This window comes from Schistocerca nitens, chromosome 5 (assembly GCF_023898315.1).
Source record: "Schistocerca nitens isolate TAMUIC-IGC-003100 chromosome 5, iqSchNite1.1, whole genome shotgun sequence".
Classification (NCBI taxonomy): Eukaryota; Metazoa; Arthropoda; class Insecta; order Orthoptera; family Acrididae; genus Schistocerca; species Schistocerca nitens.
In genome coordinates this window covers 218836678-218861401 of record NC_064618.1, presented here as the reverse complement: position 1 = coordinate 218861401, position 24724 = coordinate 218836678, and the positions used below count along the sequence as shown (strand labels likewise).

General features: G+C 45.1%; 1 protein-coding gene across 1 annotated transcript in view; it reads left to right on the top strand.

Annotated features, from left to right (window-relative positions):
- The window catches only part of LOC126260349 (c-Myc-binding protein-like), a 58216-nt gene extending 36227 nt beyond the window's left edge, over positions 1–21989 (top strand). The window contains exon 2 of the mRNA XM_049957674.1: positions 21747–21989. Within this exon, the coding sequence (XP_049813631.1) occupies positions 21747–21989 (243 nt within the window). The remainder of the gene's footprint in view (positions 1–21746) is intronic.
- Positions 21990–24724: the final 2735 nt, after the last annotated feature.

The following is a 24724-nucleotide window of genomic DNA, read 5'->3' as shown; positions in this document are numbered from 1 at the left end:
TATTGGATTGCGTTTTATTTTCTGACCAGCGGGTCGCGGCTGACTTGCCAGCGGACCTGCCATCTCTTTTAGGCAACACTCGGACGAATGTGGCTAAAGTTTTAAAGTTCTGTGCCCTGTCAAATGTTTTTACAAAGATTTTAGGGAGAGGATTTTAATTTGCTCACTGTGTGACAAGCTCGCCCATATTTTATGTAAGTGGCCAGCCAATAACAATCTCCTGTGACATTCTTGTTGCTATGTTTCCCCTTTCCTTAGGTTTTACTTTCTTATGTAGCATTTTCCTTCTTTTCCTGCTTTCTTTGAGTGTGTGCTTTAGTTTTCTTAGGTCTGTCCACATTCGTTCCTTTTAATGTGTGTCAGGGCGCTGATGACCTCGATGTTGAGCGCCCATAAGCCCCAACACACCACCACCACTACTGTATGTTTCAAGCAACAAGACTGGGCCACAGGGGGGGTCTCTTGTGACTTACAGTACAGTCCTTGGGATACGATGATCCTCCTAGAGTACAGGTGATGGAACTTTAAACTGGTCTGTGCAGTTGATCAGTACCTGTATATTTAGTAGGATTGTCACATGTGCTCGATGCCTACATGCACGATGTATTTGTTTCTGATATATGGGAGGAGGGAGATGCGGTAAAAATCTCATCTAGTTCTCTATCGGATGAAGTTAGATTAGCTTTTATAGTTCGTAATTTTTCTCTGATGGATGTTAAAGAATAACGAAGATAGCATGTTGGGAAGACAGATGTGAATGGACGTCGATCTGTAGTACTGGTATGTAGTTTGCAGCTGCACCACAGTGCAGAAGCCAAAATCCTCGTCCTTCTCTCAGTTCCTGTTTCCATGGAATGGTCAAAACACAGTCCTGTCCCAGTTTAGTCCGCTTCTACATTATATGCAGAAGGCGGTAGGTATAGTTTCCTCAGACTCCTACCCAATTACAACTTACATTTGAACGATCACATGCGCCAAGCTGCAGGGATGGTAGTGCAGAGTCTGAGAGGGCTGTTACCGGATGTATGGAGACCACCTAAAACGAGACTAGAATTTGACTGTATCAGACAAATTTGGGAAATGTGAGTCGCTTCGAGTAATGAGAGTGCCAGAATTATTATTCAGTCGTGGTTGTAATCATTAAAAGAATTCTACCTAGTATCCAATGCATGTATGTTGTAATGTTTTAGCTTTAATTTTGGTATGAAGAAGAAGTCGTTACTGCTAGCCAATAGATAATGAAAACGGGTTACAAGCCGTGCGCTGTCTGGGGAGGTTAACCGTGCGTTTACTGGGCCACTGTTTCAGCAGGTAACTAGTCTAGGTTTACCACATTACCAATCAGACTAACATTGATTATAATCTTTTACAGTCATACAACAACCGGTAATATATCTATATAAAAGGAGAATTTAAATAAAAAGAAAGAAATCAGTTTATATTTGCCAATTTATTTTAAGATTGTTCATTGAAATTTCAGCATATTATACTTGAGTTATACTGAGCTGGTGCCTTATTTACGATTGTGAAAATGTGAGATTGGAATCTTACAGAACACATAAAATATGGAGCCAAGATTGGGAGACTGGATACAACACTGCATTCATAAAATAACACACAAAGAACATTGAAACATAAACAAGAAGAAATTAACCACAACCAACAGATTCAGTTTTCACTCAAAGAAATTAAGTTCGTAGCACAATCCTGTCCGTCATGTAATTACCACACACTGGTATACTAAATTCATATTAACTCTTTGTGGAATCTTCCCAAGAAGAATAGCTGAGGGCTACTTTGATGATTACACCACATGCTTCACGTGGTCAACTTGGTTTACACAAAGCGTATAACTCCACAACAATTCTGATAATTAAAATAAATTAGATCGAAAAGCAAATTACAAAAGAAAAACCTCGAACTGGTTACTAACGTCTTACTGTTAACCTGACGGGTCAAACAGTTATATAAGCACGTGGTACTGGTCTCACAAAGTACACGCCACGTGGGTTGAACATAAAGAAAAGTTACTATATTCAAAATATTGTTAAGACGAGACGTTATAATCACACAAGCATTCGCATTTAAGATTGATCTTAGTTAGAGTTACTGACCAACACGTGGTTCCACTTTACTCATAAAGTAGTAACAAAGCAACTACCGGAAAATAATATGAACTTCACATGAGAATTACACTACGCTGCAATTTAAGATAGCATTAGATATTTTAAAGCTAAACCTGAAATCACGGTGATTAAATTTTCAGTTAGGCTGAACTTAACAAATCCATTGTCCTATGGACTTAACAGACACGCGCTTAGCCGGAGATCTTACCATTTCAGACGCTCGCCACCGCTAGACTGCAACTGCCTACTACCAGACTGCAACTCCCCAACTGGACTGCCACCGAGCGTGCTTCCCTGAGGGTGGCTCACAAAGACAAAACGGAAGGGGCCAGAGGGGCAGCTTCCTATACCAACATGACAAGGGACGGACCGGACCATACTAAGAATAGAAACCTCTCTGCTTTTAGGAACCGTAGCTACCTGTTCCGACGTTGGTCCTACTGTTCTCTAGCAGACAGCCTTGTCTGCTACCCTCAAGCATGCACTACAAACACATTTGATCATTCATCCTCTCACACAGAAGGGAAGGGGGATGACAGTATCTTATCATATACAGTATATAACAGAAAGCGGATGTAGGTTCCGTATGAGACTGTGTGACATGAATTACATATAAGAATTACATATAAACTGTGCTTTAAAGTGTAGTAGTGTGACAGATCGTTCTTGTTTACGTGTAAAAGTAACACGTTCCACTACTCAGTCTCCTCCCAGATAGTCAGAAACGCCACAGTAGATTTAGACGAGGAATTTATGCCGTAAAAGACAACAAATTTGAGAAATTAAACATGAAAGGAATCCAACAGAGACCTTTCAATGTAATTGAATGGAGGTACTTGATTCCGAATCCCAGACAGCATTTCTAGCAGCTAGTGTGGCATTAAATATCTGAAAACCTAATGTACATTTCTTATGACCTCAATCATCATTCCATCTACTGTTTGTGGTCCTTCTCAATCAAAAATTTCCTATACCCCAGTGGATGTATCACCAACCCTTTGACATTGCATCAAGACAGAATGCATTACAAATACTGGAGAAATATCTAGTAATGGCAGGGTGAGGGGGGTTGCTAATACCGGTTTCATACCACACTCTTTAGATGAACCACTTTAAAAATTCTGCGATTTTACTACGAGGTTGCATTGTGGGCTACGTGTAACCAGACTGCTGGTTTGATAATATACACTCCTGTGATCACCATCTCGGTTTTTGTCTGGAAAAACCACATGATTTGTACGTAATTCCATACGTGGATTTATGAAGTTGATATAACTTTTAACATAGATACTTGTGTACACATGTAGAACCAAGACTCCTTGTGACAGTAACATATAGCAATTGTCGGGAATGGGTTTTTTAACATCTCGCGACTTGTAAGACAATTAAACTGCTCTTTCTAAGACACGTTGGTAGCACTCGCAAGAAAAACTTATGAGACATGTCCACCCATCGTTGGTTTTCGGTCGGTATTATTTCGCGTCGCCAGCGATCAGTTATTGACAAAGTATTATGCTTAGTAGTTGGAGTGCGTCATAGGTTCGCCTTGAGCATCAGGCTTATAAAGTATGTGTGTTTGTGTTCAGACATGTGCATAGGAAGGTATGAATTTGACTGGGAATACTGTGACTGCAAAGGGAAGAGTATGTCAAATCATAAGAATGGTACAGATAGTTCTATTTCCAGACCCACAGCCGTTAGCAGGGTATATTTCCGATACTTCGCTCGTTGTCGAATGTCATTCAATTGAGACTGCGATCGTAACATTTAATTGCTGATCACCAAATCTGATGTTAAGTTTCTCACTGGTCTCATTTCCGCTGCTTCTCAATACTTTCGTCTTTCTTCGATTTACTATCAAACCATGTTCAGTACTCATTAGACTGTTCATTTTATTCTACAGTTTCTGCAATCCTTGTTCACTTTAAGTCAGAGTAGCAATGTAATCAGCGAATCTTATCATTGATATCCTTTCTCCTCCAGTATTAATCCCACTCTTGAACCATTCTTTTAATTCTGTCATTGTTTTTCGTTGTATAGATTGAACAGTAGGAGTGAAAGAATACATCCTTGTCTGACACCCTTTCCAATTCAGTCTTCCACTTTCGGTTTGGTCCTCACTCTTATAGTTCCCTCTTGATTTTTGTACGTACTACATATTACCGATCATTCTCTGCAACTTACCCTATTTTTCTCCGAATCTCGAACATCTTGTACCATTCTACACTATCGAATACTTTCCCAGGTTGACAAATCCTATGAATGTGTCTTCATTTTATTCAGTCTACCGTTGTCAACCGCGTCAGAACTGCCTCTCTGGTATCTTTACCTTTCCTGAATTCAAACTGATCATCATCTACCTGATCCTCAATTTTCTTTTCCATTCTTCTGTATTATTATACTTGTCGGCAACCTGGATGCATGAGCTGTTAAGTTCATTGTGCGATAGTTATTGCGCTTTTCGGCTCTTTTAATCTTCGGAATATTGTCGATGATTGTCTTTCGAAAGTCTGATGGCGTGTCAGCGGTGTAGTACATTCTATACACCAACGTGAATAGTCGTTTTCTTGCTACTTCTTCCCCCCCCCCTCCCCGCCCCCAAAGAATTTAGAAAATCCGAAGGAATGAATGTTCTGTATCCCTTCTGTCTTACTTGATCTTAAACCTTTAAAACTTCTTTTAAATTCTGATTCTAGTACCGGATACCCTATGGATCCACCGTCTCTCCCCTGCTAACTCCTGTTTCTTTTTCTGTCATGTCATTAGACCAGTCCTCCCTCTCATACAGGCCGTCAATGAACTCTTTCGATCTATCTGCTCTTACCTCTGCATCTTACAGTGGAATATCTCATTGCACTTTTAATGTTACCGCCCTCGCTTTTGATTTCACTGAAGGTTTTTCTGACTTTTCCACACGTTAAGTCATTTCTTCCGACAATCATTTCGATTTCTTCACATTTTTCATACGTCCTTTTCACTTTCGCGTCCCTTCATTTCCTATTTATTTCGTTCCTAAGTGACTTGTGCCTATGCATTCCTGAATTCTCTTGAACCTTTATGTACTTCCTTCTTCTGTCTAGCAACGGAAGTATTTCTTCTGTTACCCATAGTTTCCTCGCAGTTACCTTCCTTGTACCTATGTTTTTGTTTCCAGCTTCTGCGATTGCCCTTTTTAGAAATGCCCATTCGTCTTCAACCGAACTACCTACTGAGCTGTTCAGTATCCCAGTACATAAAGCTTCAGAGAACTTCAAGCATATCTCTTCATTCCTTAGTTTTTCCGAACCCCACTTCTTTGCACCATGAGTTCCGTGACCAGTCTCTTAAACTTCAGACTACTCTCCATCATTACTAAATTGTGATCTGTATCTATATCTGCTCCTGGGTACGCCTTACAGTCCAATATCTACCCCCAGGGGGTCCACAACTCTTTTGTGGATACGTGCGTAGCGAGCACGGGACCCCGAGCTAATGTGGCCCTCCTTCCTTTCCGGGCTGCATACCTTCCTTTTCCACATCCTTCCCTCTCCCCCATCTTCGCCCCTCCTCCCCTCACCTCCAGCTCTTTCCTTCCCTTTCTCCCCCTCTGCGAGTATGGTTTGTGCCTACGTCCAGACACGGACGCTCGTCAATGTACCGCATTCTTCACCTTCTCTGCTTGTATGTCTTCATCCTTCCTTTGTCCTTCTCTTTTCCTTACCTCTTCTCTTTACCCTTTTCTCCGCTGCGGCGTTTGAGACCCCTCTTCTTTCCTTTCCCTTTCTTTTTTCCTCCCTGTGCGTGTCTGAAGGCCGACCCACGCATTTTTGTGCGTAGCCGGTGACGGGGTAACGCGTAATTCCCCACCCCGGGGAGACAGGTAGGACACCTACGTACCCCCTGGTAACGGCCAGGCCCAGGGAGGGGTGATTACCCGAGCTGATACCTTCCGAAAGTGCCGATTGGTCCCTCTGTCCGTTTGTCGGGAGGTGTGACCTGAGGTGTGAACAATTACCTAAGGCGGGAGTGCCCTCAGAGAGGGCCCCCACAAGGGAGGAGCGCGCCATCGGAGACGCCGGTAATCATGGCGGATTCTTCCGCAATGGTTTCCTCAACTTCCACTATGTCTGCTCACAAGCGTAAGTTCACTGAGTCTCAGCCACAGACAGTTCTTCCATCGTTGCCACAGTTCCTTGTTGTTTCTCGGTCTGACGAAGGTCACGACTTCTCCACGGTCAACCCTTTCATTATTCAGAAAGGTGTCGACGCAATTGCAGGTCCTGTAAAGTCTTGTTCCAGATTACAGAATGGCACCTTGTTGTTAGAAACAGTCAGTGCTCTCCAGGCACAAAAATTGCTGCGTACTTCACTGCTCCACACCTTCCCTGTCCAGGTTGAAGCGCACCGCACTTTAAATTCCTCGTGTGGAGTCGTTTATACACGCTCCCTCGATTGATTGTCTGACGAAGAAATTCAGCACTACCTGTCTGACCAGGGCGTAACGGCTGTTCATAGAGTTATGAAAAGGGTTGACACGAACATCATTCCAACCTGCACTGTCTTCTTGACATTTGACAAAGTTCAACTCCCATCGAAAATCAAAGCAGGCTATGAGATAATTTCTGTTCGCCCTTACGTCCCAAACCCTATGCGTTGCTATCGGTGTCAGCGGTTCAATCACACCAGCCACTCCTGTTCCAACAATCCGGCCAAATGTGTTACGTGTGGCAAGGATGCCCATGAGGGTGCTTGTCCACCTCCATCCCCTCGCTGCATCAACTGTATGGGTGACCACGCTGCTTCCTCTCGAGATTGCCCCGTTTTTAAGGACGAAAAGCTCATCCAGGAAATCAGAGTGAAGGAAAAGGTGTCGACCTTTGCTGCTCGAAAATTATTCGCCAGTCGACAGCCCACCGTGCCTCAGACAGGAAAATACAGCACTGTCCTTGCTTCTCCTCAGCCAACAAAGGAGGCGGCCACGCAGACTTGTGACCTCACCTTTTTAGTGCCACAGTCATCAGATCGGCCAGCGCAAAGATCGCCCGTTCAACCTCCCCACTTTCGCCTGCCCACTCTATGGTTCACCCTTCATCGGGTTCTGCTAAATCTCGAGCCCAAAAGTCAGACACCAAGACTTCGAAAAAAGAGCATACTCGTGAAGATATTTTACGTACCCCAACTTCACAACCATCGGTTCCTCCTTCATCTAAACATCATATTTCCAAGAAGGCTACTAAGAAACCCAGTTCATCTCCTTCTCCGCCAAGGCGTGTCCCATCTACAGCACCACCTGGCGGAAATCGCCCTCGGCCGTCTTCTGTGTCGCCGAGGCGCACTGCTGGCGGCCGATCAACCAGCTTATCGCTGGTGGCAGGAGCTGCTCCTGAACAACCTATGGATCAGGATCTTCTGCCTTCGGCTGAATGCCATTCCATGCTGTCGGTCGCAAGCTCTGAGCAGTCGCTGAGTTGACAGCAACCTTGGTCACATTCCTCCATTTTCTGTTCACCCTATGTCCATTATCTACTGGAATATCCGCGGCATTCGAGCCAATCGGGATGAATTGTCGATCCTCTTACGATCCTACTCGCCGGTCATCTTCTGTCTTCAGGAAACAAAGCTGCGTCCCCATGACCGCTTTGTTCTCCCGCATTTTCAGTCCGTCCGATATGATCTCCCTCTGTTGAAGGCACTCCAGCCCATGGAGGACTCATGATTCTTCTCCATGATACTCTCCATTATCACCCAATCCACTTAAACACTTCCTTCCAAGCTGTCGCCGTCCGTCTTTCCCTTTCTGGATACACGTTCTCTCTTTATACTGTATACATTCCATCGTCCACACCAATGGCACGAGCTGATCTCCTTCATCTTCTTGGTCAGCTTCCACCCCCCCTATTTGCTGGTTGGGGACTTCAACGCCCACCACCCGCTTTGGGGATCTCCACATCCTTGTCCACGTGGCTCACTATTGCTAGACGTCTTCCACCAAGCGGATCTAGTTTGCCTCAACACTGGGGTCCCTACATTTTTGTCTGCCTCCACGACAAATTTATCTCATTTGGACCTTGCGGTCGGTACTGTTCCGCTAGCTCGGCGCTTCGAATGGTTCGCCCTTGATGATACACACTCGAGTGACCACTTTCCATGTGTCCTTAGACTGCAGCCTCAACTGCCATATATGCGCCCGCGACGCTGGAAGTTTGCCCAAGCCGATTGGACATTTTTTTCGTCTCTAGCGACATTCGATGACCGTCACTTTCCCAGCGTCGGCGATGAGGTCACACATATTACCAACGTTATTCTTACAGCTGCGGAACGTTCAATACCACGCACCTCCGAATTGCCCCGGCGCCCCCCCCAGTTCCTTGGTGGAACGAGGCATGCCGTGACGCAATACGTGAGCGGCGACGTGCTCTTCACGTTTTCCGCCACCATCCTACTTTGGCCAACTGTATTCGCTATAAGCAGTTCCGTGCGCGATGCCGTCGTGTCATCCGCGATAGCAAGAAGGCAAGCTGGAAATTCTTTACTAGCTCATTTAACACCTTCACTCCCTCCTCGGAAGTTTGGAGTCGGCTTCGACGGTTCTCAGGCCTAGTTTCTCCCCGGTCTCTGGGCTCGCTATCGCGCATGATACATTAGTGGACGCCGTCGCAATTTCTAACTCATTGGGTCAGCACTTTGCTGAGATTTCGAGCTCATTGGGTGAGCACTTTGCTGAGATTTCGAGCTCTTCAAATTACCCGCCAGCGTTTCTCCCGAAGAAACGTGCAGCGGAAGTGCGACATCTTGCTTTCTCCTCTCAAAATCGCGAAAGCTACAATACTGTTTTCTCCAAGCGGGAACTCCAACATGAACTCTCTTCTTCTCGCTCCTCCGCCCCAGGACCGGATGGTATCTACGTCCAAATGTTGCTGCATTTATCAACCCATAGTCTGCGTTACCTCCTTCGCCTTTATAATCGAATTTGGACCGACAGTACTTTTCCCAGACGATGGCGGGAAGCTATCGTCTTTCCTGTTCCGAAACCTGGAAAGGACAAACATCTCCCATCTAGCTATCGCCCCATTTCTCTCACGAGTAGTGTATGTAAGGTTTTGGAGCGTATGGTGAATTACAGTTTAGCTTGGTGGCTGGAATCCCGCAGTCTTTTAACACCTGCCCAATGCGGATTCCGAAAGCATCGATCTGCAGTTGACCATCTTGTTGCTCTCTCCACTTATATCATGAACAATTTTCTCCGGAAACGCCAAACAGTAGCAATATTTTTTGATCTGGAGAGAGCATACGATACCTGTTGGAGGACAGGCATCCTCCGCACACTGTTCTCTTGGGGCTTTCGAGGTAGGCTGCCCCTTTTTCTTCGCGAATTTATGGCAGAGCGCACATTTAGGGTGCGGGTGAACACTACTCTCTCCCGTACTTTCTCCCAAGAAAACGGGGTACCCCAGGGCTCCGTGCTGAGTGTTGTACTGTTTGCCATTGCCATAAATCCAATTATTGATTGTCTCCTTCCTGATGTCTCGGGCTCCCTCTTTGTGGACGATTTTGCGATCTACTACAGCTCTCAACGGACCAGCCTTCTTGAACGACGTCTTCAAGGATGTCTCGATCGCCTCCACTCTTGGAGCATCGAAACCGGTTTCCGTTTTTCTCCCAGTAAGACCGTTTGTGTTAGTTTTTGGCGACGTAAGGAGTTTCTTCCACCCTCCTTACATCTAGGACCTGTCAACCTTCCGTTTTCAGACGTCGCTAAATTCTTGGGTCTTATGTTTGACAGAAAACTGTGCTGGTCCTCCCACGTTTCCTATCTTTCGGCTCGCTGTCTGCGATCCCTCAACACCCTCCGTGTCCTGAATGGTACCTCCTGGGGAGCGGACTGAGTGGTCCTTCTCCGCCTCTATCGCGCCTTAGTGCGCTCAAAATTGGACTATGGAAGCATAGTCTACTCCTCTGCTCGGCCGTCTATTCTTCGGCGTCTAGACTCTATCCACCACCGTGGATTACGTTTAGTGTCTGGAGCTTTCTACACCAGCCCTGTGGAAAGCCTTTATGCTGAGACTGCTGAACCTCCGCTGTCCAATCGGCGAGCAGTCCTTCTGAGTCGTTATGCTAGCCATCTGTCTTCCATGCCTGCTAATCCAGCCCATGACATTTTTTTCGACGCCTCCTTTGATGTAGGGTATGCAGGCCGCCCCTCCTCCCTACTACCACCGGGAGTCCGCTTCCGTCAACTGCTCAATTCTCTTTCCTTCCGCTTTCCTAAAACCTTCTTGACAACTTGGGGTACAGCACCGCCTTGGCTCCGTCCCCGGAACTGCCTGCTCCGTGACCTTTGTCGATTTCCCAAGGATGGTACCCCTTCACTTGTTTATCGTCGGGCATTTGCTGCTCTATGTGCACAAATGAAGGAAGCCACATTTCTTTACACCGATGGCTCGAAAACATCGTTAGGTGTAGGGAGTGCCTATATTGTTGGCGACACCCCAAATCACTTTCGGCTTCCCTACCAGTGTTCGGTTTATACTGCGGAGCTTTACGCTGTTCTCCAGGCTGTCCACTACATCCGCCGCCATCAGCGGATACAGTACGTTATCTGCTCAGATTCTCTCAGCTCTCTCCTCAGTCTCCAAGCTCTTTACCCTGTGCACCCTCTGGTCCACCGGATTCAGGACAGTCTGCGCTTTCTCCACCTGGGGGGCGTCTCGGTGGCGTTCCTCTGGCTCCCGGGACACGTTGGTATCTGTGGAAATGAGGCGGCCGATATAGCAGCCAAGGCTGCAGTCTCTCTTCTTCGGCCAGCTATTCAATCGATTCCCTTCGCCGATCTACGGAGCGTTTTATGTCGTCGTGTTGTTCTTTTATGGCACGCACATTGGTCGACACTTCCCCATAATAAATTGCGGGACGTGAAAGCTCTTCCTTGTGCTTGGACCTCTTCCTCCCGAACGCGTCGTCGGGAGGAGGTAATTTTAACTAGACTCCGGATAGGGCACTGTCTTTTTAGCCATCGACATCTTTTAAGCGGCGATCCTCCCCCACTCTGTCCCCACTGCTCTCAGCTGTGGACGGTAAGACACCTTTTAATTGAGTTGCCCCTATTTTAATCCGTTACGCTCCCGTCTACAGCTGTCGCCTGATATATCGTCGATTTTAGCAGATGACACGCGTTCAGCCGATCGCATTCTCGAGTTTATTAGTGCCAGTGAAATTACGTCAGTCATTTGAAGCTTTTTTTAGGGACAACCAACCCCTTTCTGTAGTGGATTTTTAAGCCTTCCTTCTGCTTTTAGTTTCTCCAATTTTATGACTTTCGTTCCCATTGGTGCTGGTTTCCATTTTCGGTTTTTTACTGTTTCGTAAGTCACGGACCGGGCGCTAATGACCATAGCAGTTTTGCGCCCTAAACCAAAAACAAAAAAAAGAAGTCCAATATCTGATTTCGGAATCTCTGCATAACCATGATGTTGTCTAACTGCAGTGGTTAGCACAATGGACTCGCATTCGGGAGGACGACGGTTCATACCCGCGTCCAACCATCCTGGTTTAGATTATCCGTGATTTCCCTAAATCGCTTCAGGCAAATGCCGGGATGGTTCTTTGACAGGGCACGGCCGATTTCCCTCTCCATCCTTCCCTAATCCGATGGGACTGATGACCTTGCTGTTTGTTCCCCTCCCCCAAATCAAACAACCAATATATATTACCCTGTAACCCTTTCTTCTGCGCCTTTCCCTACAACTGCATTCCACTCACCCATGACTTATCAGAATTTCATCTCCCGTTACGTAGGCCTACTGAATTACCTGTTCAGTATCTTCATGTACTTCCTTTATTGATTCGTGTTCTGCTTGCGACGTCGACATATATATCTGTACTATTGTTGTCGGTATTGATTTGCTGCCGATACTGATGATGAAAACCTATTACTGAACCGTTCGCAGTAGCTCACTCTCTGCCCTACCTTCCTATAACGAATCCTACTCCCGTCATACCATTTTCTGCTGTTGTTGTTGTTACAGCTCACTCGCCTGACTAGAAATCCTTGTCTTCTTTCCATTTAATTTCATGACCCCCCCCCCCTTATCTAGATTGAGTCAGGAGCATTTCCATTTCCAGATGTTCTAGCTTCCCCGCCATGCTCAAACATCTGATATTCCACGCCTCGACCCGTAAAACAGCGTCATTTTACTGGTTATTCAGTCTTTTTCTCATGGCTACCTCCCCTCTTGGAGCCCCTACGAGAGATCTGAGTTGGGAATTAGTCCAAAATCTTTTGCCGATGGATAGATCATCCTGACACTTTTTTCAGTTGCAGGCAACATGCCCTGTGGATAAATATTGTGTGTCTTTAATGCAGTGGTTTCCAGAGCCTTCTGTATCCTTATGCCATTGATCATTGCTGATTCTTCCGCCTTGTCGGGGCAGTTTCCCACCCCAAGGACAAGAGAGTGGCCTGAGCCTTTCCCCACTCCTTTGCCCCCTTTGATAAGGCTGTTGGCAGAACGAGAGTGACATCTTATGCCAAAAGTCTTTCGCCACGCCATTGCTAACGATTTTTATTCAAAATTTAAGCCGTGGCAGGGTTCGAGCATGGGACGGAGGACGTTTCGATAACTAATCAGTGACACTACCCGTAGACCTCGAGTGCATTCCGAATAAGTAAATGAGAGGCGAAGATGCTTACTGACTATGGCGGTCAACTTAATATATTAAGACAAAATATTTCCCAGATCATCAATGCTCCACATTCGTAAGATACAGGGGCAGTATTGACAGGATTTGGGAAAAATTTCGTTTCTCGACGCGAGTATGTTGTAGGTATTGTTGAAATTGATGGTGTGAAGATTACTTACTTACTCCATGGCACTACGGTCCTCTGTGGACCTTGGCCTCCTCACTCGCAGATTTCCGATCGTCTCGGTGTTCAGCACGCCTGCACCTCCTCACTCCCTCCACTCTCAGGTCGGATTCCACATCTTCCAGCCATCTCACACGCGGTCTTCCTTTCCTTCTTCTACCACCAGGAAGTCCCATCATCATCTTCTTAGGAAGCCTTTCTTCTGCCATCCGCTATGTTCCCTGATCATGTTACCTGGATTCGCCTCCCTGATGAATATTCCGCTTTCGCAGCGGAGCTTCACGCGATCCTGAAGGCACTGGAGCTGGTGAATCGTGTTCGGGGCAATCGATTTCTCCTCTGCTCCGATTCTCTTAGTGCCTTCAGTCATTGCAGAATCTGTACCCAACTGAGGAGATGGTCCAGCTGATATATGACCAACTGTACTTGCTCCAACGGCGGGGTGCCTGGTCATGTAGGAATATAGGGTAATCGACAGGCTGATCGGGCTGCTAAGGAGGCCTGCAGAGAGCAGGACATGGTCCAGTGTCCTATTCCCTTGCAGTGTGTCATTTCTGCACTCCACAAGAAGTGCATGGAGTTGTGGGAGGAAGAATGGCTGGCGGTGACGGCCAATAAATTGCGGTTGGTGAAGTCAACAACTCGGCCATGGCGTTCCTCCTGCCGGTTTCTCAGGCGGGAGAAAGTGACCCTCACGCGTCTTCGGATCGGGCACTGTCCTCTCACACATAGCTTCCTATTATGGCGGGAGGATCCCCCGTTTTGTGATGCTTCTGGTGTGCACATCTCTGTCCGGCACGTTTTAACAGACTGCATTTTATACCGTGATGCAAGGGCAGAAGCACAAGTTGATGGGGATCTGCCCTGTGTTTTAGCTAATGATGAGACGTGTGTGTCTAGGTTTTCAAAGTTTTGTGATGTGTCTGGACTTTGGCCTGAACTTTTAGGCTGGAAGTTTTAGTGTATTGCAAATTGGCTGGCTCCTCCCGTTTTTCCTTGAGGTCAGCCAGCCACTTCCATCTGCTATATTGCTTTAGCTCGCTCTACCACTTTCTTCTTGTGTTGTCCATGTTTTACTACTGACGGCATGCTTCGTCCCACGTTTCGGTGTGGGTAGGCACATATCTTTCCAACCTTGTTACATGTGTTTTACGTTCTGTTTTATCTTACTGGGTATTTTCTTAACACCCGTCTCAATATGTTACTGAGCGGGCGCTGATGACCTTGCCGTCGTGCGCCCATACAACCCTCTCCATCATCCATCATCTGTCATCCGCTGAACATGTCCTAACCATGTTAGCCTTCCCATTTTGATTGAGGTTACCAAATCAGAGATTTGAAACAGATAATTATTTGGTTTCTAGAGGTATATGAATTAAAAAATGGAAGTTGTGAACAATCTTCTATACCAACTGACGTTTTAGTAAACAAGGACAGAGTTACTGTTAGGAAGCCAGAACGAGAAGCTCATCTTTTCTGTATTCATACAGCTGAAAAATCAGAATCAGATACTGAAAGCTCCGTTAGTGATGAAACAGAGGAACCTATCGAAGATTTAGTGACTAATTACACTCCAACAAAGACAAGGTCCATTGATGTCTCAGTGAAGATTATTGTGAAAGAAGAGCAACCAACCTATAGTAAATCAAGAACATCGTCACCAGGAGTGAAAGAAACTGTTGACAATTAAATCCAGGTGTGACTTGATCAAGGAATAACAGAACCATGTTCATCTGAATATGTTACCCAAGTTGTAGTTGTAAAAAGAAATGGACAACATTGCGTCTGTAGAGACTACAGAAGACGAAACAAAATTACAGTGAAAAGTCGTTACCCGTTGCCCCCCAATGAAGATCTTTTAAATAAACTACAAGACACCTGTGTGCTTTACACGCTAGACCTCAACAATTTTTTTTTCACGCTGATGTTGAAAAGAAAAACCGAAAACATACATCGTTTGCGACACACTCGGAGAAGTTGCATTTCAGGAAAGTTTCATTCGAATTCTCAAATTCGCCTACAGTGTACTAGCGTTCAACAGAAGAAGGTTTTTTTTCGTTGACTCGAGAGAACATTGCATCTATTTACATGGGCGATATTATTATATGAACCAAGAGTGATGATGAGGCATTTCAACAGATTAGTTTAGTATTAAAAACTGCAGCAGAATACTAATTTAGCAAAATCGCAGTTCTTGAAGAGAGCTGTTCGTTTCTTGGGTATGCTATACAGTGTGAATAAATCCGACCTCCCTCTGAGAAGACGATAGCTGTTCATAACTTTCCAGCAACGAAATCTTATGCAGCAATACAATTTTTTCTAGGACTAATAGGATATTTTCCAAGTTTATCTCAAATTACGCTACAACTGCCAAACCTCTGAATGATTTTCTGAGAAATAATCGAGAGTATAAGATTCAAGGAGCAGAGGTGAGCATTTAAGACGCTCAAAGATATCCTTTCAGTGGATGTAGTTGTAAAAATCAACAACCCAGAATGGGAAACTGAATTACACACAGAGTCAAGCAGAGAGGGCTTTGGTGCCACGTTGTTACCAATATCTCTAAATGGTAAGTTCCACCCAGTCTCGTATATGAGTAAGAAACACTTCACGAAGACAAATATAGTAGTTATGAGTTTGAAGTTTATCTTCAGTTAATGCCTTAAAGAAATATGCTTGTATTTTCTAGGAATATATTTCAAACTTGTAACAGACTGTAATGCATCCGAAAAGATTACGGATAGGAAAGACTTCAAGGATACCAAGGCGGGTTTTAGTCTTGAAAGAGCATTCCTGCACTATCAAACAGTGATCTGCTTCTGGGACAAAACATGTAGAAAAGCCCAACCTTATGAAAACTTTTTAATGAAAGATGGAATTCTTTTTAAGTTTTACGATGGAAAAGGGAGAGAGGGATATGACATGCCTGCAATGTGAAATCATCAACCTTGTGCATGAGAAAGAATATCTAGTGGTTAAGCAAACGGAAGAGGAAGTGAAACAAGATTATTATGCACCAGATTTGCCTGCCAACTGAAAAGAGTGATCTCCAATTGTGTAAAATATTTAACTACGAATAACAAATCAGAAAGAAGGAAGGATTCCTTCATCCTTATTTCTCTAAACTGAATCATTATATACTTCTTACAAGGATCATATCAGTTGTTAGGATCATCCATTGTTTGGAGTTATTGATCACATTTTATCAGTGACAGTTCACATGCATATAGTGTGTGGCACAGATCACTCTGTCATTGTGTTGGAGTGTGGAGAGAACACCGTGACGCAAAAGAATTTAGGCACACAGTGATACACTTACCGTTCTGAAGGCGCGTAAGTGATGTCACAGCTGATCTGCAAACTGTCGTACATATTATTTATTTTCACGTTTGAAACTGGCACACTTTCACATAAATCATCACACTTTTTTGCATATTGTTCTTCACATTATTCCACCCCAAAACCCTAGGTCTACTTATTATCCAAAAAATAGTGTGGTGTCCCTAATAAGTGTTCAGCACAACCATGGTAAGTATTGGAATAACTATCTCAAATGTGAAGTTTTTTGTGTTGGAGGAATAAAGTGCAGTGTACTATAAATTCTATGCAATACTTTACACCTTTGATAGTTGTGTGCGCAGGATTTTTGATAGAGACCCATTGTGTAGTTCTTCTACACTGCTATGTAGATCATGATGTGTTACAAGTACATTGTAATATTTTGTGTGATGTAGACGAAATTAGCCAATGAAATAAAGTAGAAGGAACAAAAAGTGTAAGGAATAAAATTAAGTGTAATGAATAAAACTTATTGAATGAAATGAAGCGCTACTTTTTCTAAAAGAAGTCACTTACAAAAAGTCGTCATTCAAAAATGCATAACAGTTATGGACCCATGCATAAAGAGATGACTTAATGTTCTTAAAGATGATCTGAATATTTTACCTGAATCGCCAAAACGTAAAGCATCAAACATATATGAGTGTATGAACGTAGCGTCAAAGCAAGCATAGGCTTCCATTCCTACTAACTCTCCATCTTATATAACAATCAACAACACACATCATCACCGAATTTTCCATCTACATTCAGGCATGCGCCAAGGGTCCGCCCTATCACTGCTCCTTTATCTCCGATACACACCTGTCCTCTCATAACCATCCCCTACTGTGTAGCTATTTCAATATCTTGATGACACTACCTTCCTTGTAATCCATCCTATCCATCATACCCAGCCATTCCTCTGAACTTCTCTCAAAAACTTTACCTTCTGATGTGACCACTGGTACCTTCCCATCTAGCTTGCAAAAACAAAGGGAATAATTATATGAAAAACCATTCATGAATTCCATCACAGAGGCTTTTATCTGACAACCCATAGCTGGCCAACCCACCTTACTAAAACACTCAAATGCCTCGGACTACCACTCAATCAAAATCTAACGTGTATGCCTTCCCAACTAGCCCCACAAAATTACTAACCGACAGAATATGGAGAGTAAATCCTACACCTATCATCTACACATACAAAACATTCATCCATTCTATACCGACCTATTCAAGTACAGCATGGACTTGTTCTCCAGCCAAGTTTTATCGGTCACTCCATATTCTTGAACTATACACACGCTACCTCACTTTCATATGCCCATCTACCTTCTCACATCAACATGCTGTACAAGCTCACAAATTTGCCACATCTTTGCAAACATCTGGAACTTTCGTGTCTCTCCTTCACATCTGGTAAACGTGAGCCTCAACACTCAATAGTCTCCCCACAGTCTTGATAGCCCTGATCTGCTGCCGCGCCGCTATTAACATGCCCCAGCTTCCCTCCATCTCTAAATACTCCACGTGTTTCCCAGCGGGATTTCAATAGTCCGTCCTCCAAAAACCTGAGCCCATCCATGAAATCTCCTCATCCTGCCAACCATGACATACCCTAACGAGCCCATCCCAAATGAAGGCTGCGACAAAAATTTTCTTGCCCAACTGTCATTCCATTCATATCCTTCGGATGCTTTCCATACAGAAATCCCACATACTTTTCCTTATAACATCCTCTCCAGTGCACATCTCATCATCATTTAGTCATAATTATCATTAACTGTTGTAATGTCTTGAATCATGTTATATTAAGCATAAAAAGTGTGGACTGAAGTCTAGATTGAAGCCAGTGACAGTCACAATAGTGTTTCTCTACAGCTCATTCATTTGCAATGCACCAGTTTCGTGTAGCGAGTTTTCCATAACCAGCGAGAGACACGAAAAGAGGCACTGTATTTCTACGAGCAGTAATGAAATACACTCCAAAACAAAACAAAAACGTCGCACCAAGAAACAGTTATCCGAATGGGGCGAAAATCTGTAGACGTGAAGTACGTGTGTGGACAAACAAACGATTACATTTTCAAAAGTAGTGGATCATTTATTCAATGAAAAAGCTTCACAAACTGAGCAAGTCAATAACGAGTTGGTCCACCTCTCGCTCTTACGCAGGAAGTTTTTCGGCTTGGCATTGACTGATAGAGTTGTTAGATGTCCTCCTGAGAAAATCGTGCTAAATTCTGTCCAACTGCGCGTTAGATCGTCAAAATCCGGAGAGGGTTGGGGGGGCCGTGCCGATAATGCTCCAAACGTTCTCAATTGGGGAGAGATCTAGCAACCTAGCTGGCCAAGGCAGAGTTTGTAAAGCATGATGGCAAGCAGTAGAAACTCTTGCCGCGTGTGGACGGGCGTTATCTTGCTGAAATGTAAGCTCAGGATGGCTTGCCATTAAGGGCAACGAAACGGGGCGTGGAATATCGTCGATGTACCGTTGTGCTGTGAAGGTGCCGCATATGATAACTAAAGAGGGCATGCTGGCGGGCAGCATGGCGGGCAATATTCAGGTTGGTATCCCATTGCTGTCTGGGACGTCTTCAAAAACATCATCACTAGTCATCGGGACCTGGAATCTCATTAACTGCAGTAGAATTGAAACCCGCTTCGAACTGAGCCAAAGTAAAGACGTGTGTGAAGATGCCGTGGAGAGTTGGGATACCACATGACTTGTCACCTGCCATACAGCCCGACAACCGGGAGTGATGGTCTGGATGCCATTCCTTTTCATAGCAGGATCCCGTCGGTTGTTATTCGTGGCAGCCTTACAGAACAGCAGTACGTCGGTGATAGTAGCCCCTTACACTTCAGCAAGACAGTGCTCACCCGCACACAGCGAGGGTTTCTACCGCTTGTCATCAAGCGTACCAAAGCCAACCTTCGCTTCCAAGGTCGAATGATCTCTCCGCAATTGAGAACGTTTAGAGCGTCATGGGGGGGGGGGGGCGGGGGGCCTTCAACTGGTTTGGGATTCTGACGATCTAAAGCGCCAATTGGACAGAATTTGGCATGATTTTCTCATGAGGACATCCAACAACTCTTATCAATCAGTATCAAGCCTAAAAACTTCTTGCATTAGAGCCAGGGGTGGGTCAACGAGTTGTTGACTTGTTCAGTTTGTGAAGCTCTTTAATTGGATAAATCATCCAAATTTTCTGAAATTATAATCACTTATTTGTCTATACATCTGCATCAAATCTACCGATTTCCATTCCATTCGGACAGTTCCATAATTCGTTCGTGATGCGTCTGTTTATTGATTTATTTTTTACCTTAGAATATATATAATCTTTGTTGTCACAAACATTTGACTGTTCCTTTCGAATATGCCACAATATAAGATTTTGAGGGTAGGCTGGGACCTTACTGCACAGCTATTTTTTCATCCCATATACTCAACGGATTTCGCATCAATATTAAAGTGAGAAAGTGACATTGTTCCTTCCTCTCTTGCTTGCAAACGTGTTCTCTGCCCAGTTCTCTCTCATTGGCTGTGTAGATAGAGCAACTAACACATCCACTTTTGTGACTCTTCAAGCTTTCACAGCGGATATGTTGCAAATAGTCTACACGGGTTGGCCGCCAGATGACGTTGTGCAAATTCCACAATATTTCCTCGGAGCAACTGTCCGACAACTTCAGGACGTTGAACCTTGCTGGTGGCTAGGTACGACTGACGGTATCTGCACGTCGACGCCCCTGTACATGTAACATTCTTCGCGTGCGTGTTCTACACTACTGGCCATTAAAATTGCTACACCAAGAAGAAATGCAGATGATAAACGGGTATTCATTGGACAAATATTTTATATTAGAACTGACATGTGACTAATTTTTCACGCAATTTGGGTGCATAGATCCTGAGAAATCAGTACCCAGAACAACCACCTCTGGCTGTAATAACGGCCTTGATACGCCTGGGCATTGAGTCAAACAGAGCTTGGATGGCGTGTACAGGTACAGCTGCCCATGCAGCTTCAACACGATACCACAGTTCATCAAGAGTAGTGATTGGTGTACTGTGATGAGCCAGTTGCTCGGCCACCATTGACCAGACATTTTCAATTGGTGAGAGATCTGGAGAAGGTGCTGGCCAGGGCAGCAGTCGAACATTTTCTGTATCCAGAAAGGCCCGTACAGGACCTGCAACATGCGGTCGTGCATTATCCTCCTGAAGGGTAGAGCCACGGGTCGTAACACATCTGAAATGTAACGTCCACTGTTCAAAGTGCCGTCAATGCGAACAAGAGGTGACCGAGACGTGTAACCAATGGCACCCCATACCATCACGCCGGGTGATACGCCACTATGGCGATGACGAATACACGCTTCCCATGTGCGTTCACCGCGATGACGCCAAACACGGAGGCGACCATCATGATGCTGTAAACAGAACCTGGATTCATCCGAAAAGACGACGTTATGCCAGGTTCGTCGTTGAGTACACCATCGCAGGCGCTCCTGTCTGTGACGCAGCGTCAAGGGTAACCGCAGCCATGGTCTCAGAGCTCATAGTCCATGCTGCTGCAAACGACGTCGAACTGTTCGTGCAGATGGTTGTTGTCTTGCAAACGTCCCCAGGGATCGAGACGTGGCTGTCCGATCCGTTACTGCCGTGCGGATAAGATGCCTGTCATCTCGACTGCTAGTGATGCGTGGCCGTTGGGATCCAGAACGGCGTTCCGTATTACCCTCCTGAATCCACCGATTCCATATTCTGCTTACAGTCATTGGATCTCGAGCAATGCGAGCAGCAATGTCGCGATACGATAAACCGTAATCGCGATAGGCTAGAATCCGACCATTATCAAAGTCGGAAACGTAATGGTACGTTTTATTCCTCCTTACACGAGGCATCACAACAACGTTTCACCAGGCAACGCCGGTCAACTGCTGTTTGTGTATGAGAAATCGGTTGGAAACTTTCCTCATGTCAGCACATTGAAGGTGTCGCCACCGGCGCCAACCTTGTGTGAATGCTCTGAAAAGCTAATAATTTGCATATCACAGCATCTTCTTCCTGTCGGTTAAAATTCGCGTCTGTAGCACGTCATCTTCGTGGTGTAGAAATTTTAATGGCAGTGTATATACAGGGACGTCGACGTGCAGATACCGTCAGTCGTACCTTGCCACCAGCAAGGTTCAACCTCCTGAAGTTGTCGGACAGTTGCTCCGAGGAAATATTGTGGAATTTTCACAACTTCATCCGGCGGCAAACCCGTGTAGACTATTTGCAGCACATACTTTGTGGAAACTGCTGACAACATTGCTGCACAAACACAAAAGACCGGCCCCTGGCCCTGATGTAGACTTTTACCAAATTATGCAATCATATAGCTGAAGAGAGCCAATTTGACCACTGCCAGTAATCGTTAAATAAATAAAAATGCGCACAGGAAAGTGTGGCGGCCCTGCATAACTTGCGCGAGGAGAACGACCTGCTGCGAGGCAAGCTGGCTGAGCTGGAGCCCGAGAACGAGATCCTGGCGCAGCCGCGGCCCGGGGACGACCTGGAGGAGGCGGCGCCGGCTGAGGGCGGCGAAGGGGAGGCCCCGCCAGCCGAGGAGCATCACGCCGAAGAGACGGAGGCTGCGGCGCTGGAGGTCGCCGAGGAGGTCGTGGCCACGCCCGCCGAGTGACACGCCACGCTAATTTCCCGTCAATAAAACCGATGCTAAACTAACGTCTCGCTGCAACCATTTTATTCCGGAAAGGGAGCTACTCTTTTTCATTATTTATGACTCCTTGAACCGTGGTTGGAAGTTGCCAGCTAAATCTACATTTACAGTGTTATTCGTAAGTACGAGGGTCATTTCAAAAGTCTTGCACACTGGGCATCCCCGACCGTTACAGCCACTCGATCAAGTTGAAATTGTTGTAAGTTGTGACTGAGACTTAAGCGCGACGGTCGTATATGTGTTTCGCTGGTTCACGTAGCTGTATCGTAATTCAGTTTCAAAATGGAAGCTGAAACCGAGTCAACTCGGATTATACGTAGTGACCAGCGTTCCTACATCAGAATCGAATTCCTACGTGGAAAGAACAGTAACGGAAATTTGTAACACATTGGAAGAGGTTTGTGGGAATATCGTAGTGGATATTATCACGATGGTCTGCCCGTTTTCATGAAGGTCGGGTAAGCACTGAGGACAACACAAGAAGTGGAAGCACATCAACTGCAACAGACTACATCTTTCAAGTTCTTATTAATGAGATTCTGAGAGGAGATAGACGAAAACGTTGTGAGTAAATTGCATATGAAGCCAGAATGTCTCTCACTTCATCTTAGAGAATCTAACTGAAAAGTTAAAGATGAGAAAAGTTGCTGCCAGAGAGGTTCCGCATCACCTGAGTGAAGAATGGAAAGCAGGTGGCAAAAGAATTGGTAGAATAGCTTCTGAAAAGTATTGTCGACTTGACGAAACCTGAATACCATGTTTTGGCGGAGACCTGAAGTCACAGACGTCACAAGGGAAAAGTTCCGGTTCCCCTCACCCGGAAAAAATTGTCACCAAAAATTAAAGATGACACTGATGACTATCTTTACGTAGGACATGAATGGGCTCATATTCGCAAATAGAGTGCCCAAGGTGACGTCTGTAACAGGCCCGTACTACAAGCTGTTTCTGCATAATGTTTTCCACCCGAAAATTCGTCAAAGAAGATCTGACATGCTCGGAGCTGGTGTCATTTTGCACGATAATGCAAGACCGCCTATTGCCCTACCAGTGACACAAATGCTCGACAAATTTGGATAGGAAATACTTGACACCATGTAGTTCCGATATGAGCCCGCCAGACTTCGATTTATTTCCGAAGCTGAAGGAATAACGTTTTGATGCAACTGATGAAGCTTCCAGTGACATGACCCGATTAATCAGACAGCTCAACAATGAAGGTGCCCTACTCGAAATACAGAAGTTCCCAAAGTGTTGGGAAGCTGTCATAAGGTGTGTAGAACTTTTCAAATGACACTCGTACCTTCGGGGTTTCAGAACGCGACTGTGCAAACATTGAAAGACGTACGGGAACTAGACACACATTGTTCAATAAATATTGATATAGTACGAGGGCCGTTCAGAAAGTAACCTCCGGTTGATTTAAAAAAATACACCAAGTTAATTAAAAATATTTTAATATATACATCTTACAACTACATCTTTGCACTATTTTTCTACATAGTCTCCATAGCGATTGAGGCACTTATCGTATCTCTTCACAAGCTTTGAAATTCCTTCTGCATAAAAATCACCCGCTTGTGCCTGGAGCCAGCCTGTGACCGCATCTTTGAGCTCTTCATCATCAAACCGCTGTGACCCGAGCCATTTCTTCAAATGCATGAAGAGGTGATAATCACTTGGCGCCAGGTCTGGGCTGTAAGGTGGATGGTTGATAACGTCCCACTTGAAGGACTCAAGAAGGGCCGTTGTTCTGCGAGCAGAGTGAGGACGGGCGTTATCGTGCAAAAAAACGATACCGGAAGTCAGCATACCACGGCGTTTGTTCTGTATAGCCCGTCGTAACTTTTTTATTGTTTCACAGTACACGTCTTGATTAATGGTCGTACCACGTTCCATGAATTCAACCAACAACACCCCTTTGGCATCCCAAAACACCATTGCCATCAGTTTTCTGGCAGAAAAATCTTGCGAGGCTTTTCTTGGTTTGGTAGGCGAATTTGAATGTGCCCACATCTTTGATTGTTCTTTTGTCTCAGGGTTCACGTACTTAATCCAGGTTTCGTCACCGGTCACGATTCTGTTTAACAATGGTTCTCCTTCGTCCTCATAACGTGACAGAAAGTCTAATGCAGAGGCCATTCTTTGAGTTTTGTGGTGGTCGGTAAGAATTTTGGGCACCCATCGTACACAGAACTTACGGTAACCCAATCTTGCTGTCACTATCTCGTACAAGAGAGTCTTAGAAATCTGTGGAAAACCAGTAGACAACTCCGACATTGAGAAACGTCGATTTTCACGAACTTTTGCATCAACTGTCTGAACGAGTTCGTCAGTCACCAATGATGGTCTACCACTCCTCTCTTCATCATGAACGTTTTCTCGTCCACTTTTAAATAAACGTACCCATTCACGGACAATTCCTTCACTCATAACTCTTGGTCCGTACACGGCACAAAGCTCACGATGAATAGCTGCTGCAGAATATCCTTTGGCTGTAAAAACCTTATGACAGCACGCACTTCACATTTGGCGGGGTTTTCTATTGCAGCACACATTTCAAACTGCCACAAAAACTAAACTAGCGCAGGTACGACGTTCACTCGACCACGGCTTGATGCCGACTGACCTGTTGAGTGCGTGAACGCACAGATGGCGTCGCTACTCCCCCCACAACCCGCACTGTGACCAATCGG